The sequence below is a fragment of the Oreochromis niloticus genome, linkage group LG6 (assembly GCF_001858045.2).
Source record: "Oreochromis niloticus isolate F11D_XX linkage group LG6, O_niloticus_UMD_NMBU, whole genome shotgun sequence".
NCBI lineage: Eukaryota > Metazoa > Chordata > Actinopteri > Cichliformes > Cichlidae > Oreochromis > Oreochromis niloticus.
In genome coordinates, this window is record NC_031971.2 from 30404012 (window position 1) to 30417320 (window position 13309).

At 38.4% G+C, this 13309-nt stretch overlaps 1 protein-coding gene across 2 annotated transcripts; it reads left to right on the plus strand.

Annotated features, from left to right (window-relative positions):
- Positions 1–1434: 1434 nt before the first annotated feature.
- Positions 1435–12910, plus strand: xpnpep1 (X-prolyl aminopeptidase (aminopeptidase P) 1, soluble). 2 transcript variants are annotated; one of them, XM_005454798.4, is made up of 20 exons: positions 1435–1592; positions 2835–2959; positions 3287–3350; positions 3794–3898; positions 4310–4402; positions 5185–5328; positions 5624–5719; positions 6195–6276; positions 6624–6834; positions 7959–8048; positions 8143–8193; positions 8629–8687; positions 10260–10337; positions 10440–10511; positions 10599–10659; positions 10797–10866; positions 11482–11655; positions 12079–12155; positions 12336–12434; positions 12630–12910. In XM_005454798.4, the coding sequence occupies exons 2-20, from the start codon at positions 2843–2845 to the stop codon at positions 12747–12749; spliced, it is 1863 nt and encodes a 620-aa protein (XP_005454855.1). In that variant the 5' UTR covers positions 1435–1592; positions 2835–2842; the 3' UTR covers positions 12750–12910. The 2 variants fall into 2 exon arrangements, with proteins under 2 accessions (XP_005454855.1, XP_003450046.2); XM_003449998.5 differs by lacking the exon at positions 1435–1592 and adding an exon at positions 2198–2476.
- Positions 12911–13309: the final 399 nt, after the last annotated feature.

Here is a 13309-nt window from a genome sequence, read left to right on the forward strand (position 1 = left end):
GTGTTTAAATTGCAGATGCAGTTTTTAGCTGGACAGTAATTCTGTTAAGATTTGCAAAATAAGATTTTTAAACCTTTTCAATTAATTCCTGCAAAACAAACCTCCAATTAGCTGCAAAATGTCTAACGATTAGATTAAATAGACTGCAGTGTTATTCCTTTCATCAACATGGTGTCCAGGTAAAGTGCATATCACTTTTCCACCCATTTCCTCACCCTTTTCCACACATTCAGAAAGTTTCCCACATTTTGATGAATTTTTGTTTACAGACATCAAAACGTGAGCGTCACGTGAACTGTCTGGCTCAAAACCCACATGAATTCCTACTAAAACTGAAAGATGATTAACACAAAGAGCAGAAGCTGACACTTTTTAAAAATATATATATATTAAACAGTTTAAAGGCCATACAAGCAACCTCAACTTTCCATCTATGTGGGTAAAAAATTAAAAAGATTGCACCAAAATAATATACATTATATCAACACACACATGCTGCACAAAGCATGAGCTAACACAAAGCTTGTAGCAGGACATATTTATATAGTGCAACACTAAATCGATAGACAGACTTAAACAAGTAAACAAATAGAAAATGTAATAAACAAAAAGGCATCAAGACTGTAAAAATGATTTTCTTCTTTTTCTTCAATTGGCTGCTTCCTTTAGAGCTCACCACAGCTGATCATCTGCATCTCACTCATGACAGTACCTCACGCTATCCCTAGGATCTCTGTTCTCAGTCACCCCAAGCCTCTGTATGTCCTTTGTCACTACATCCATGAATCTTCTCAGAGGTCTCTCTTTTCCTCCTGCATGTCAGCTCCATATTCAACATCCTTCGTCCAGTATGTCCACTATCCATCCTTAGCATACCCAAATCATTACAACTTTGTCTCCAAACCACTCAACCTGACCTGTCCCTCGGATATACTCATTTCTAGTCTTGTCCTTGTAAAACACCACTATCACTCTTTCTTCTTCAGTCACAAATCACCCCTGAGATTCATCTGCAAACACTCCACCCTGTGCGCACTCTTTTATTCAACATTCAACTTTCTTGTACAAAGATATGAAAAATGATAAAGATCGATAAATTTAAATCCCTGACGGAAATAGAAATCTTTAAAACTAGCAATAAAGAAATACACATGATTAAAGCCACAACTTAAAACCAAAGGGATTGAAATGAAATGACGTGAGCTGATGATATATTAGATGCAGGCTGATCAACTATGTCGTGTATATTTGTGTGCTGGATTCAGTTGTCTCACATGTAGCCTTTCACTTACTTTACATACTTTGCTTCTTTTCGCACTCTCAGAGATCTACTGCGTAGACTCGGTCTTAAATATTAATGAAATGGTATTTCGTTTATGTGTTTGCAGTAGAGAGTGCATGAATTATTCACAGAGGAAGAGGCGAGTCTGGATCCCGCTACGTCTACTGGAAGAAGCTACAGTCACGTGACCGCAAACGTCAACAACGAAATGGCAGCCTCCTGTTTTGTAAATTAACACAAGGTCCGAGCTGGTTCAAAGAGCGCTTCGATTTTAAATCTGAGTGTTGCATTTTCAAGGCGAAACCACCGGGTGTGTATTCAGCATTTCACTGGCTGCATGTGGGGGGCTACTTTACCGTTTTATGGTCGCTAGCTGCGGATTGAAATGCTAGCGTTTTGTTTCAAGGCGGCTCAGAGCGAGTACAGAAGGCTGTGGACTGTTTTCAAAATGAGGAAAACCAGTCCGCCCACGCCTGTAGTATTTTGTCTGTTATGAAAGCGACGAGAAAAGCGCTTCCTTTCAGCTGTAAAGCTGGATAATTAGCTAGCAACTTTCCTAGTATTCCACTGGTGTGCTACCACACCCACAAGTAAATCCATCGCCGATACTCGGAATGAATTAGTTATTTGTTTGTTCTGTTTGGCCTTTTCAGGGGGGAAAAAGTGATGCCTCAATGGAAAACTCGGCCACAGACTCTGCGTTTGTCTGTTTTATTACTTTTTAAAAACACAGTCAGATACAATAATTGGATTTTATTGAGAAAATTAACTAGCTAGTGGTTCAGATACTGAATGCAGCTGATCGATTTCATGTCAACTTGTAAACAACAACCGCACGCTGAGCTTCTAGCCAATAGGAGACCTCATCAATGCAGAATACTGCTACCTGATTGGTCGGTTTGTGGACTCTTTTTACACAGCCTCACATTGAATGTGGAGAGTGATGGGGGATTCCACTGCTGTAGGTGATTATTGTAGTGCAAAGGGTCACACAAATGCCACCTCAATCCAGTCAGCTTATTCTTTTAATATTTAACTTTGACTTAAGTAACAGTTGCTTATTCAGCATACTGCAGCAGAATAAAGGTCCAGGTGTGGCCTGTGACTTTGAGCTCCACGTGAATAGTTGGGTAGGTTGTCGTCAGTCTGTTGAGTTTCAGTCATCTGAGTTCAACATGCCATCCGAAAAGTCAGGTAAACTCTAAAGAACCACATCTGTGTTTTGGAATTGTACCAGCATATCTGTTTACCTATTGAGTACTGGTGTGTCAGTGCTTGAGATCAGTGTTTTTGGACACTGATCGGTGCTTTGACAAGAAATTAGAGCCTATCTTATGATGCATTTTGAGATTCCTTTTTTCTTTTTTCTTTTTTTAACTATGTATGTTTTCATTCAGACCTTGGTGTTAGGCTGTTGTTGGTCTGTGGTAGCACTTAAAAATATGTTTAAGAATACCAGTGTAAAGGTTTTGTGCAGGTAGAATTTTTTTTTTTTTTTTAATTTTAATGTTTTCTCTTGACTTCTTTCAAACATATCTCCTTTGCCATTCAGAAAAGGCCATGTCTCCAAAGATAACTGGAGAACTGCTCAGGCAGCTCCGTCAGGCAATGAAGAACTGTAAATACTTCTCTGAGCCTATACAGGCCTACATAATCCCATCTGGAGATGCACATCAGGTAAATCAAATCGCATTTACTACAATTAATATGTTTACATGACCCGTGAGCAAGACACATGGAAAATCTCTCAGCTGCTCCTCTTACTTCTGTCACTTCTCTAATTTCCCTTCTCACTGTGAACTCAATTCACTTCTTAATTCACTTTTCATGGTCTTGTGTGACCTTTGCAACTGATTGTAGCTCTTTGCTCATTACACTTCCTAACCCTGCCCTTTTCTTCTTCATGCACAGGACTGGTGGCAATTAAAATGTTTGTTGGGTGGATGGCCACTTCACAGTGATTGTTAATGAAGCTGATTTCTCCTGTGTCCCTGTGACTTTCAGAGTGAATACATTGCACCGTGTGACTGCAGACGTGAATTCATCTCTGGATTCGACGGCTCTGCAGGTTGGTATTGCTTGTACATGATTCCCAGTGCAAGTGTGGGTGTAATCAAACATTTTCGCTGTAAATAGTCTGGAACATTTGATAACTCAGCTTGTTAAGCTAGTTTGTTAAGGGTAAGGCAGAACAAAAAAAACACTATGCACATAGTCTCATGTTGCAAAGTAGTTTTCTTTCACATTAAAGGCTGTGAACTTTCAAGGAAGGTGGTTTATTAATGTAATAAAACACTGGAAATCTAGCCTTCTGCCGTGGCATAACCACAGTTTTACACAAGAGAAGAAGAATTCAGTCTTTCTCAGGCTGCTTATTCACTGCTGTCATCTCAGAGGTATAAACCTTATATGTTGCTTCTGAGAAATGAATAGATATGCTTAGTGTACAAATAAAACCAAGTTGCCAAAAGAAAGTGCTGAGCAAAATTTCTTGCATACTTTACCATTCAGGCACAGCCATCGTTACAGAGCAGCATGCTGCAATGTGGACTGATGGCCGATACTTCCTGCAAGCAAGCCAGCAGATGGACAACAACTGGACCCTCATGAAGATGGGTAATGTCTACCTTGGTGTTTGAGTGATGAAAAAATATCTCTCTCAGTAATTTACACAAAGTAGAAACACTAACTGATCGTTGTTTTTTCTCATTTTAAAAGGTATAGTTAACTATATGTGCTTCTAAAGTTTGAGACTCTCTAATGGAGCAGCTGCACAGGCACAACATGGACATTAAGATCTGTCACAGCATGAGTAATAAGGCTTGAATCACAGCTAGACAATAAGTCAGACTGTTTTTTTTCCTAATTTAAGACTGGAAAAACTTGAGTTTAGAAACTATGTGTCTGCACTGAGTGTGGACGCACATACATTTAAGTATTCTGTGTTTCACATTGGTATGAGTAATTTATATTATACATTTGCATGTCTTGAAGGTGTCATAAACTGATTTTAATAATCATATACAGGGCTGAAGGAGACACCCTCACAGGAAGACTGGCTGATCAGTGTTCTTCCTGAGAACTCAAAAGTGGGAGTAGATCCTTGGATCATTGCTGCTGGTAAGCTACAGCATCATATTCATGTTAGTTCAGTGAATTAGCATTGCAAGCTTTACTTGGAAAACTACTCATGCTGCAGCAGGTAAACAGAAATATTGCACTATGCAACAAGGGTGCATGTCTTGCTAAAATCACATGAATATAGAGCTAGTGTGATTTGAACATTTCCAACTCATCTTATTAGATTTTAACTTGCATTGCACAAAAAATGGAGGAATTCGTAAGCTCTCAGACAAATACACTTGCGTTGTGTTGTAGAGTCAGGCATCCTGCAGTGTCTCTACTTCAGACCCACAAATCAGCCGTTACTGCTTCTTTTTTTTCTGGTAATAAATTACAATTCTGTTAGGATCTGTATAATCAGAAGAATATTGTTTACATTGATGGTCATTTATTTTTAACTTCAAATTTGTATTAACAGCACAGTATAGAACAGCACGCATGGTTGACAACAGATAAGATATTATCTAATGCCCACATGGAGATAAGTGAAGTTATCTGAATTGTCAGAAACAGAATGAAAGGACAAGTATGGGTGGATGTGGGTTGCCAAGCAGCTTGCAAATGGACAACAACTGTACGTAGGCTAAAACGACTTAAGCAGCATGGCCTATATGAGATTAGCCGGTTGGATTTGTAGCTTTGTATGAATGCTGGCGAGTATTTAGATCAGCTGATCTGCTGGGATTACTGCAGAGTGTGACACTTTTGCCTCCATGACGTAACACTCTGTTTTTTATTTGGTATTTGTGCATGTTACGAAATCTCCTGTTGTGTTTCAGACCAATGGAAGAACATGTTCAAGGCTCTGTCCAGTGCTGGCCACTCGTTGGTAGCAGTGCAGGATAACCTTATCGATGCCGTCTGGCCGGACCGACCAGAAAGACCAAGCACACAACTCCGCAGCCTGGGATTAGACTACACTGGTTAGTGCAATTAAATAGCATTAAACCCATTTTACATGTTTTTTTTTTTTATTTTATTTTAATAGTAGCTAATTAGGTGTTTGTCTGAAACAAATTGTGTAATATTTTTAGAAATCCCACTTGCACTATAATACTGTGCAGAAAATACTGCAGTTAACACTGATGCTCATAATCTGGACACAGGTTTAATAGCGACTGTACCCTTTTAATCACGTTTCCAGTTTTCAGTAACTAGATGTACGGGCCTCAAATGAAACAAACTTGTGTCTTCTTGTGTTAATTCTGCTTTGTGTAGGTATTTCCTGGCAAGACAAGATCACAGCACTGCGAGCCAAGATGTCAGAGAGGAAGATCACCTGGTTTGTTGCAACAGCACTGGATGAGATTGCCTGTACGGTTAAGTTTTCCTATCCTGCTTCTGAGTGCAGTTCAGTTAAGCTCTTCACTCTGCATAATTTAAATATCACTGTGGGCATTTTTGATACACGAGAACACATGTGCGAGTGTCCCTCTAGATTCGAGGGCCTCTGTGTTCACTGTGCTTCATTTGCTCTTGTTTCTGATTGTCCTGTTTATTAGCTGAAGACTTATTTTGATCGTCATCAGGTAGCATTTAAGCTGGATGGCTTCAACCAGCTGATTATAGTTGTAGATTATAGGGATGAAACCTGTAAGGATGAATGACAGTTTAATAATAACAATGATATTTTACACCACCCACTCCATACTGAGTCATTGTTTCATGAGAATTAAAGTATTCATTGCTATGTGCTGCATCATAATAGAATGAAGAATAGTTTGTTTCTTTTTTTCTTTTGTTTGGTTGAATTTTTAAATCTGTCTGTCTTATTGTTTTGTTTTCTCAGGGCTTTTCAACCTTCGTGGGGCAGACATTGAGTACAACCCAGTTTTCTTTGCATATACCATTGTGGGAATGAATACAATAAGGTGATGGCCAGTATGATGCATCAGTAATTATGAATTTGGACAAACAATGCTTTACTGTAAAACTTAGATAGTAGTTGTACAATTTGGGAGAAAAGTTTATTGTGCATTTACATTGTGTTTGGTGCAATCACATCTGTTAGTGCTAATAAATTATACTGCACAATGCACTTGAAACATCTAAAAAATAATTGTATGCTAACAGATTCTATACTATATGTATTACGATATGTACACTGTATGTATGGAGTACCTAGTCGAGGGCACGATTACACCTCCCAAAGCCAGAGGAACAGGGTTTCCTCCTGTGCATTTCACTTTTTCACTCAACAACCCTTTTCTCTCTGCAGGTTTTTTGTGGACCTCAAGCGTCTTTCTAACCCTGCAGTCAGAGAGCATCTGCAGCTGGACTCCCCTAGCAAACCTGAGCTGAGCATCCAGACTTTTCCGTATGAGTCAGTCTACACTGAGCTCCAGGCCATCTGTGCTGCACTTGGCCCGAAGGACAAAGTGTGGATCTGCGATAAAGCCAGTTGTGCTCTCACACAGGTCATTCCTAAGGTGAGAGAAATGATTAATCAAGAGGGAAATCATTACTTTATTCACTGCTAAATTTGTAAGTTTGCTCACTTATGAAGAAATGAACATGCTGTAGTTCATGTGGTAGTTTCATCTGAACAGGAAGAGACAGAATATCGACAGCAAATCCAAAACAAACACATTACATAAAAGTTATAAATTGATTTTCGTGTCAGCTAGTGGAATAAGTATTCAATCCTCAAGCAAAACACGACTTAGTACTTGGTGGAGAAATCCTTGTTGCCAGGCACTGCAGTAAGACATCCTTGCCATGCACCTTTGTTATAATCATCCTCACCCCCTGAGGCAAGGTCTTGCATGGAGCTCCAGACAGAGCGTGGTTGATGGTCATTTTGTATGTCGTCCACTTCTGAATAATCGTACCAACAGTTCCAGCCTCAAGCAGGTCTACAGTCTTGTCCTTGACATTCTGTGAAGCACTTTCATCTCGTAAATTCAGCACTTTCCTCACTGTATATATAAATGGTTCATGTTTAGAGGCTAATAGTTGACTTCTGGTGTTCACAAAAGAAGATAATGAAGATAAAAAAACAAAACAAACTGGACTGTATCTAGCCCGTATCCGTTTACACAAGTATGAAGAAGTAGTGTCTGCTTTAAATAGTGGTTGATGGCATACCTGAAGACTTTGTGACTCAGTAGTTATTTGTAAATGGCAGAGGTTTTTTTTTTACAGTTGAGATGTTGTCTGTCAGATTTCACTGTCTGTTTCCTTGTGCCTATCAGACAACACATTCTCAAATTACTGGGTCACATTTTTGAAAATATGCTGTTTCAAATTCTCAGAGGACAGAGACCTATAAGATTACAGACGTTTAAGTGTCTGGTAGAAATACTCATTTTCTCAGCTGCATTAGCAAGTAAAACTTGAAAAATACACTGTAACTTTAGCAAAACTAACAACTCTTAATATGTAACATGAATCTGCTCTAGCCTATATGAAACTGGTTCTTTACATTCATAAAAATACAGCAAAACACAATAAATATTTTCATTTAGTATAAATATATTTAAAAGTGGTAAAAGAGCTGCATTTTTTTTAATGTAATGTTTTCTCCTGATGGGTTTTTAATTTTTATTTTTAGACTCACCGAACTCCAATTCCCTACACTCCACTCTGTCTCGCCAAAGCTGTGAAAAATGCCACAGAGATTCAAGGCATGAAAATGGCCCATGTAAGAATCATTGACCTGTGAAATATGTAGTGTACAACATATTATTATGGCTATAATATTTTTATAAACCGTTTGATTGTGCTTTAACCAACAGATCAAGGATGCAGTGGCCCTTTGTGAATTCTTCGCTTGGTTGGAAAAGGAGGTATCGTCATTATTTTTCTGTGCACAGACACAGAATAGATTCCTCAGTCTGTGAATGAAGAGTATTACCTGGGCTTGAAAGAAAGGGTTTTGTTGTTGTTTGTTTGTTTGTTTTTATTTTCATTCATACACTTCTGGAATTTTCAATTCAATTCGGTTAATTTCAATTCATATAGCGCCTGATCACAGCAACAGCCTCAAGGTTGCTTTATATTGTGAGGTAAAGACCCTCTATAATATAGGTTTTCACAGTATTTTTGATTAATAGTACAATTCACTTACTTATCTTCCAGGAAACACACGTTTTTTTTGCTATTCTTTTTTTCAATGTGAGTGTAGGAAGGCTGTGGTTGGATGCTCTTTTGTTATTAGCTGCAAACTGTTCCTCATTGTCTCCTTGTTAAATTTCACATGTGTTGGTTTTGTTATTTTACAGATTCCAAAAGGCAATGTGACTGAGATATCTGCTGCTGATAAGGCAGAAGAATTACGTAGGTGTGTTTTGTTTTGCTTTTTGTTTAAATTACGTTGATCAAGCTCATCCAGTTTAGCTTCAACGTCTTCTTTCTCGGAAAGGATGTCTTTAAGAGACGCTGGTCCAGTTCCAATCTGCATCCTCCCTCAAGTGTAACTCTGTGCAAATGAAAGAGTTTTTAATTAAATGGTAAAGTAAAAATAGAGCACAAACCTTTCTTTAACAGAAAGAGGAGGCTCTGTCTACCATCACATGGATGGATTAAGATCAGTTATTGTCACTTATCTGAAACTGAGCCAATTCTGTTTTAATTACAAGCTAAACTAAAATCTAAACTCCTTTCACTTCTCTTAATTCTTCATCCTTTCCTATAAATGCCAATATTATGGAAAAGTAAAATCTAATCACAATATGAAGCCCTTTCAAAACAAGACAAGTCATGTTTAAATATGGGCAAAATTTACACTAAACATTTTGGTTTTTTTAATGAGATGGTTGTGGAAAAAAATTGCATTAATGAACTCATTTATTGTAGATTATCCCCTAAGCCATATAGTACGCAAAACAGATGCACCTTCACTGAATGTTGTTAGTGAGCCTCTACTGATGCAAACTTACGGTGGCCGTGAGAGATCAAACCAATGTAAGAAAACGGCAAGAAATAGAAAAATGCTGCAAAAGCGCACTAAAGGAACACTAAGGAAAAAACGAAATTGCCCAAAAATGTGAAGGTTTGCACTGTGACATACTAAAAAGAAGCGGAGGTTTTGCGAGGGAGAAAATGTGTGCTGTAGTCACAAGATTAATGTAATGGTGTAGATAAAAGTTTTCTATTAGATGTTTACTGTGAGCTCATCACTTCCGTGGTTGGTCCGTCACTTTATTGTCTCCCAAAAATAACGTTTCTTGTGTTCTGTGAGGGTTTGGTGTATTTGTTTTGTGAGCCTTTTGTTTTGCTTTTTATTTCTGTTGTGTTTTGTGTGCTTTTCATTTGAAGCCCTCTGTCTAAACTTGCAAACAGAGTAAAGGTGTGCAGAACACAGACTGGTCACAGCTCCCTCTACTGGACATAGGAGGAAAACAAAGTGTACTGAAATTCTGATATTAATCCGCTTAAGCTTTTGCAATATTTTTATCCCTTCTGCAGGAAAAAAAGCGAAAGTCTCATATTTCTTTAAAAAAATGCTTTTTGCAGTGTAGAAGACATCAAAACTAATAAATGGCACAATTGCCTTTTCTATAGTAAGCAAAAACAGTGCAAATATGGCAAACAGTGTTTCTTATAAACCTCCCACCGAGGTGCAAGTAGGAAGCGCTGGAAGCAGGTGGAGAAGTTGTTATTGATTAAAATGTTGCTGTTTGCTGTGTAACAAAAAACCTGATGATCTCAAACACATTAGAAAGAAGAAATTTGTCAATCAACACTTAACTAGTAATTAAAAACTATTCCATGTGACTGCCGTTTGAAACCAAAGCTGTCATCAAGAAACAGAAACAGGCCTCAGTATATTCTTTTGTTCGTTTACAATATGTCTCGTGATATAATGATGACTTGTCATTAATGCTTACCCTTTTCTTGGTCTTTTTTTCAGTCAGCAGAAAGATTTTGTGGGTCTCAGTTTCCCAACAATCTCCAGTGTTGGTCCACATGGAGCGATCATACATTACAGGTCAGTTGGTGAATAAAAACTGTATTTGTGTCATTTTTGTTAATTCATAGTTGTTAAGATTTTAGCTTCTATCTGTGATTTATTATTATTATTTGCTTGTAGACCACTGCCTGAAACCAACAGGACCCTCACCGTAAATGAAGTTTATCTCATCGACTCTGGAGCTCAATACGTGTAAGTAAGATTGTTTTTAAGTACTGCAGAGCAGATGTCTTTAGGATAATCAGTTACCTCTTTACGTCTTTCTTCTGTGTTTTGCAGCGATGGAACAACAGACGTCACACGCACCATGCACTTCGGGACACCGTCTGCTTTTGAGAAGGTAAGTTTGGGTGATTGCTTAAAATAATCCTGTCACCGGTTAATTTAATTGAATTATGCTTAGGTTGACTCAGTACTGTTTAATTTATAATAACTGTTATATGCATCTTTGTAATATGTGTGTTCTTTTCCTCCTAGGAATGCTTTACCTACGTACTGAAGGGACACATAGCTGTCAGTGCCGCCATTTTCCCCAATGGAACAAAAGGTGCAGCAGTCAGCTCTGCCCTTAAGACTATGCTGATGTTGTTTTCAGTACACGGATGTTAAAAATGACGATTTTACACCAAAATGACAAACAAAGGTCTAGATGACTCACAGTGATTAGTACTTGTTCTGTCTATTCAGGAATGCAGATGCTTTATTTCTACAAGATAAACACTTTGGCCAAAAAGAGGCCTTTGTTATGAGTGACAATCAAGCTTCTTTAATGTGATCTTGAACTGTGTTACGCTAAAGGAAGAGAACAATCATGTATATTGCGTAGAAAGCCATAAGCTGTCACCCTGCCAGGCGACATGGAAGGTTAAATTGATGCCATAGGTGCATCTGCTAAAAATCTCAAACAAGTTTAAATATCACTGAACTTGATCTCAAGGTTAGAGGTCAAAGGTCAAGTTTTCTGAAAATCTTAACAGGAAAACAAGGATTTTAAAATTCATACTTTAGGTGCTTCTACTAGGAGGCTAAGAATTCCCACTGGCTGCCACCAGTATTTTATGATAATACACTCTTTCTGGCATGCACAAGCACAGAAGTAAAAGACCTTTGAATTTTTGTGTTGAAATGTAGAAAACAATCCAAACTTCTATTCCTTTACCAGGCCACCTCTTGGATTCGTTTGCCCGTGCAGCCCTGTGGGAGTCTGGGCTGGACTACCTCCACGGTACAGGTCACGGGGTGGGCTGTTTCCTCAACGTTCACGAGGGGCCCTGCGGCATCAGCTACAAAACCTTTGCAGATGAACCGCTGGAGGCCGGCATGATTGTCAGTGATGGTATGATCTACTGTATGTAATGGATCATAAAATGAAGAGTCTGTTGCATTTACGGTGTTTACAGAGCGGTTGTTCTATTAATAAATGTCCATTTATTCAGAGAAACCCCAGCAGCAATTTCAGGAAAGAGCTAAAACAATAACTACCACGAGTGCACTGGAAATGAAACAAAAGTCAATAATTAATTGACTTTTTCCATTAACCTTCTATTTTTTTTCTGTGATATAATACAGTCAAAAACTGCTACATCATTGCATCTCCTCTGGAGATATCTCCTTGTCCAAGTAGTGCACAAGTTTAAAGAGGAATCTGTAGTTTTTCTACAGATTCAAAGAAAATCTTTAAAAAAAATATGCAAATATACATCTACCAAAGCTCAGTTGGCTATAATTTGTGTGTGTTGTTTTTTGGTTTTTTTTGTAGAACCTGGATACTATGAAGATGGATCTTTTGGCATTCGTCTGGAAAATGTGGTCCTTGTTGTACCAGCTAAGCCCAAAGTAGGTGTTAAAACAGGTCAAATGGATGTTCAGAAATGCAGTGGATCAAACACATTTTTTTACACATTCTCTAAATATCTATAATCATTATAAGCATTAAGATGTTCTTTACTTTCACTCTTTGTAGCAAAATAATGATATGAATTAATGATGTTTTCGTTTTTCTGTCTGTATGTGCAGTACAACTACAGAAACAGGGGTAGTCTGACATTTGAGCCTCTCACTCTGGTTCCCATCCAAGTGAAAATGATGAATACGGAGCTTCTCACTCAGAAGGAGGTAAGGCTTTGGTACTCGGATTACAAAAATCTATATATGTATGTGGTAAAAACGTCAAATTCTGCACATCCAGTATTATCAGCTTTTTATTCTGTAGGAAGAATATGAACATTCTCAGCTTACAATGTTATTGAAATCCTGTATTACATTATGCCGTGTATATGTGGTTTGACTCTTGGCTCTCCTCTCCTGCAGCGGGACTGGGTGAATGAGTACCACAGGAAGTGTCGGGAGGTGGTTGGAGCAGAGTTGGAGAGGCAGGGTAGGCAGGAGGCATTGGATTGGCTGATCAGAGAGTCCCAGCCGATCATCTGAGGACCAACTCTTGTGCAAACGAATCATTTTGCCCAGGATTACTGTTGATTGCTCTGCAGTGATAATCGTTTGTATTTTCTCATGTTTCTCCAAGTCTCACACCCAGCTTCTTTTGTAAAGCACATTTCATCAGCAGTTTTATTAAAGATGAGTGAAAAGCAGTTTAAATGATTACTGTTTTTTGTGAGGGGAAATAACAGCTTCTGATGAACTATTACCATATACCGAATGTTCATGAAACATGTGGAATACATTATTCAGACTCTTTTGGAGCAAAAGAAATCTACAGTAGTAGGAGTCCTGAGGAGTGTATCTCAGACGACTGAATCTAGGTCGTACAACTGATGTAGTGCCCTGATGTAGTTTGTACATAGTTGGAGGTGTCAAACTTCAAACCTTTCAGACTGAGTCAGGTGCCTCTAGCTAATCTTGTTAGAACTGTTTCCCACCCTCTAAAGCTGCATGTAAAATATTGGAGGGTCCAGGACGACGCCACTTCTTTGATCACTGGCGAACTCTTGAAACGAGTGAGACAATGACAGCACCTGTTGCGCCTCTGG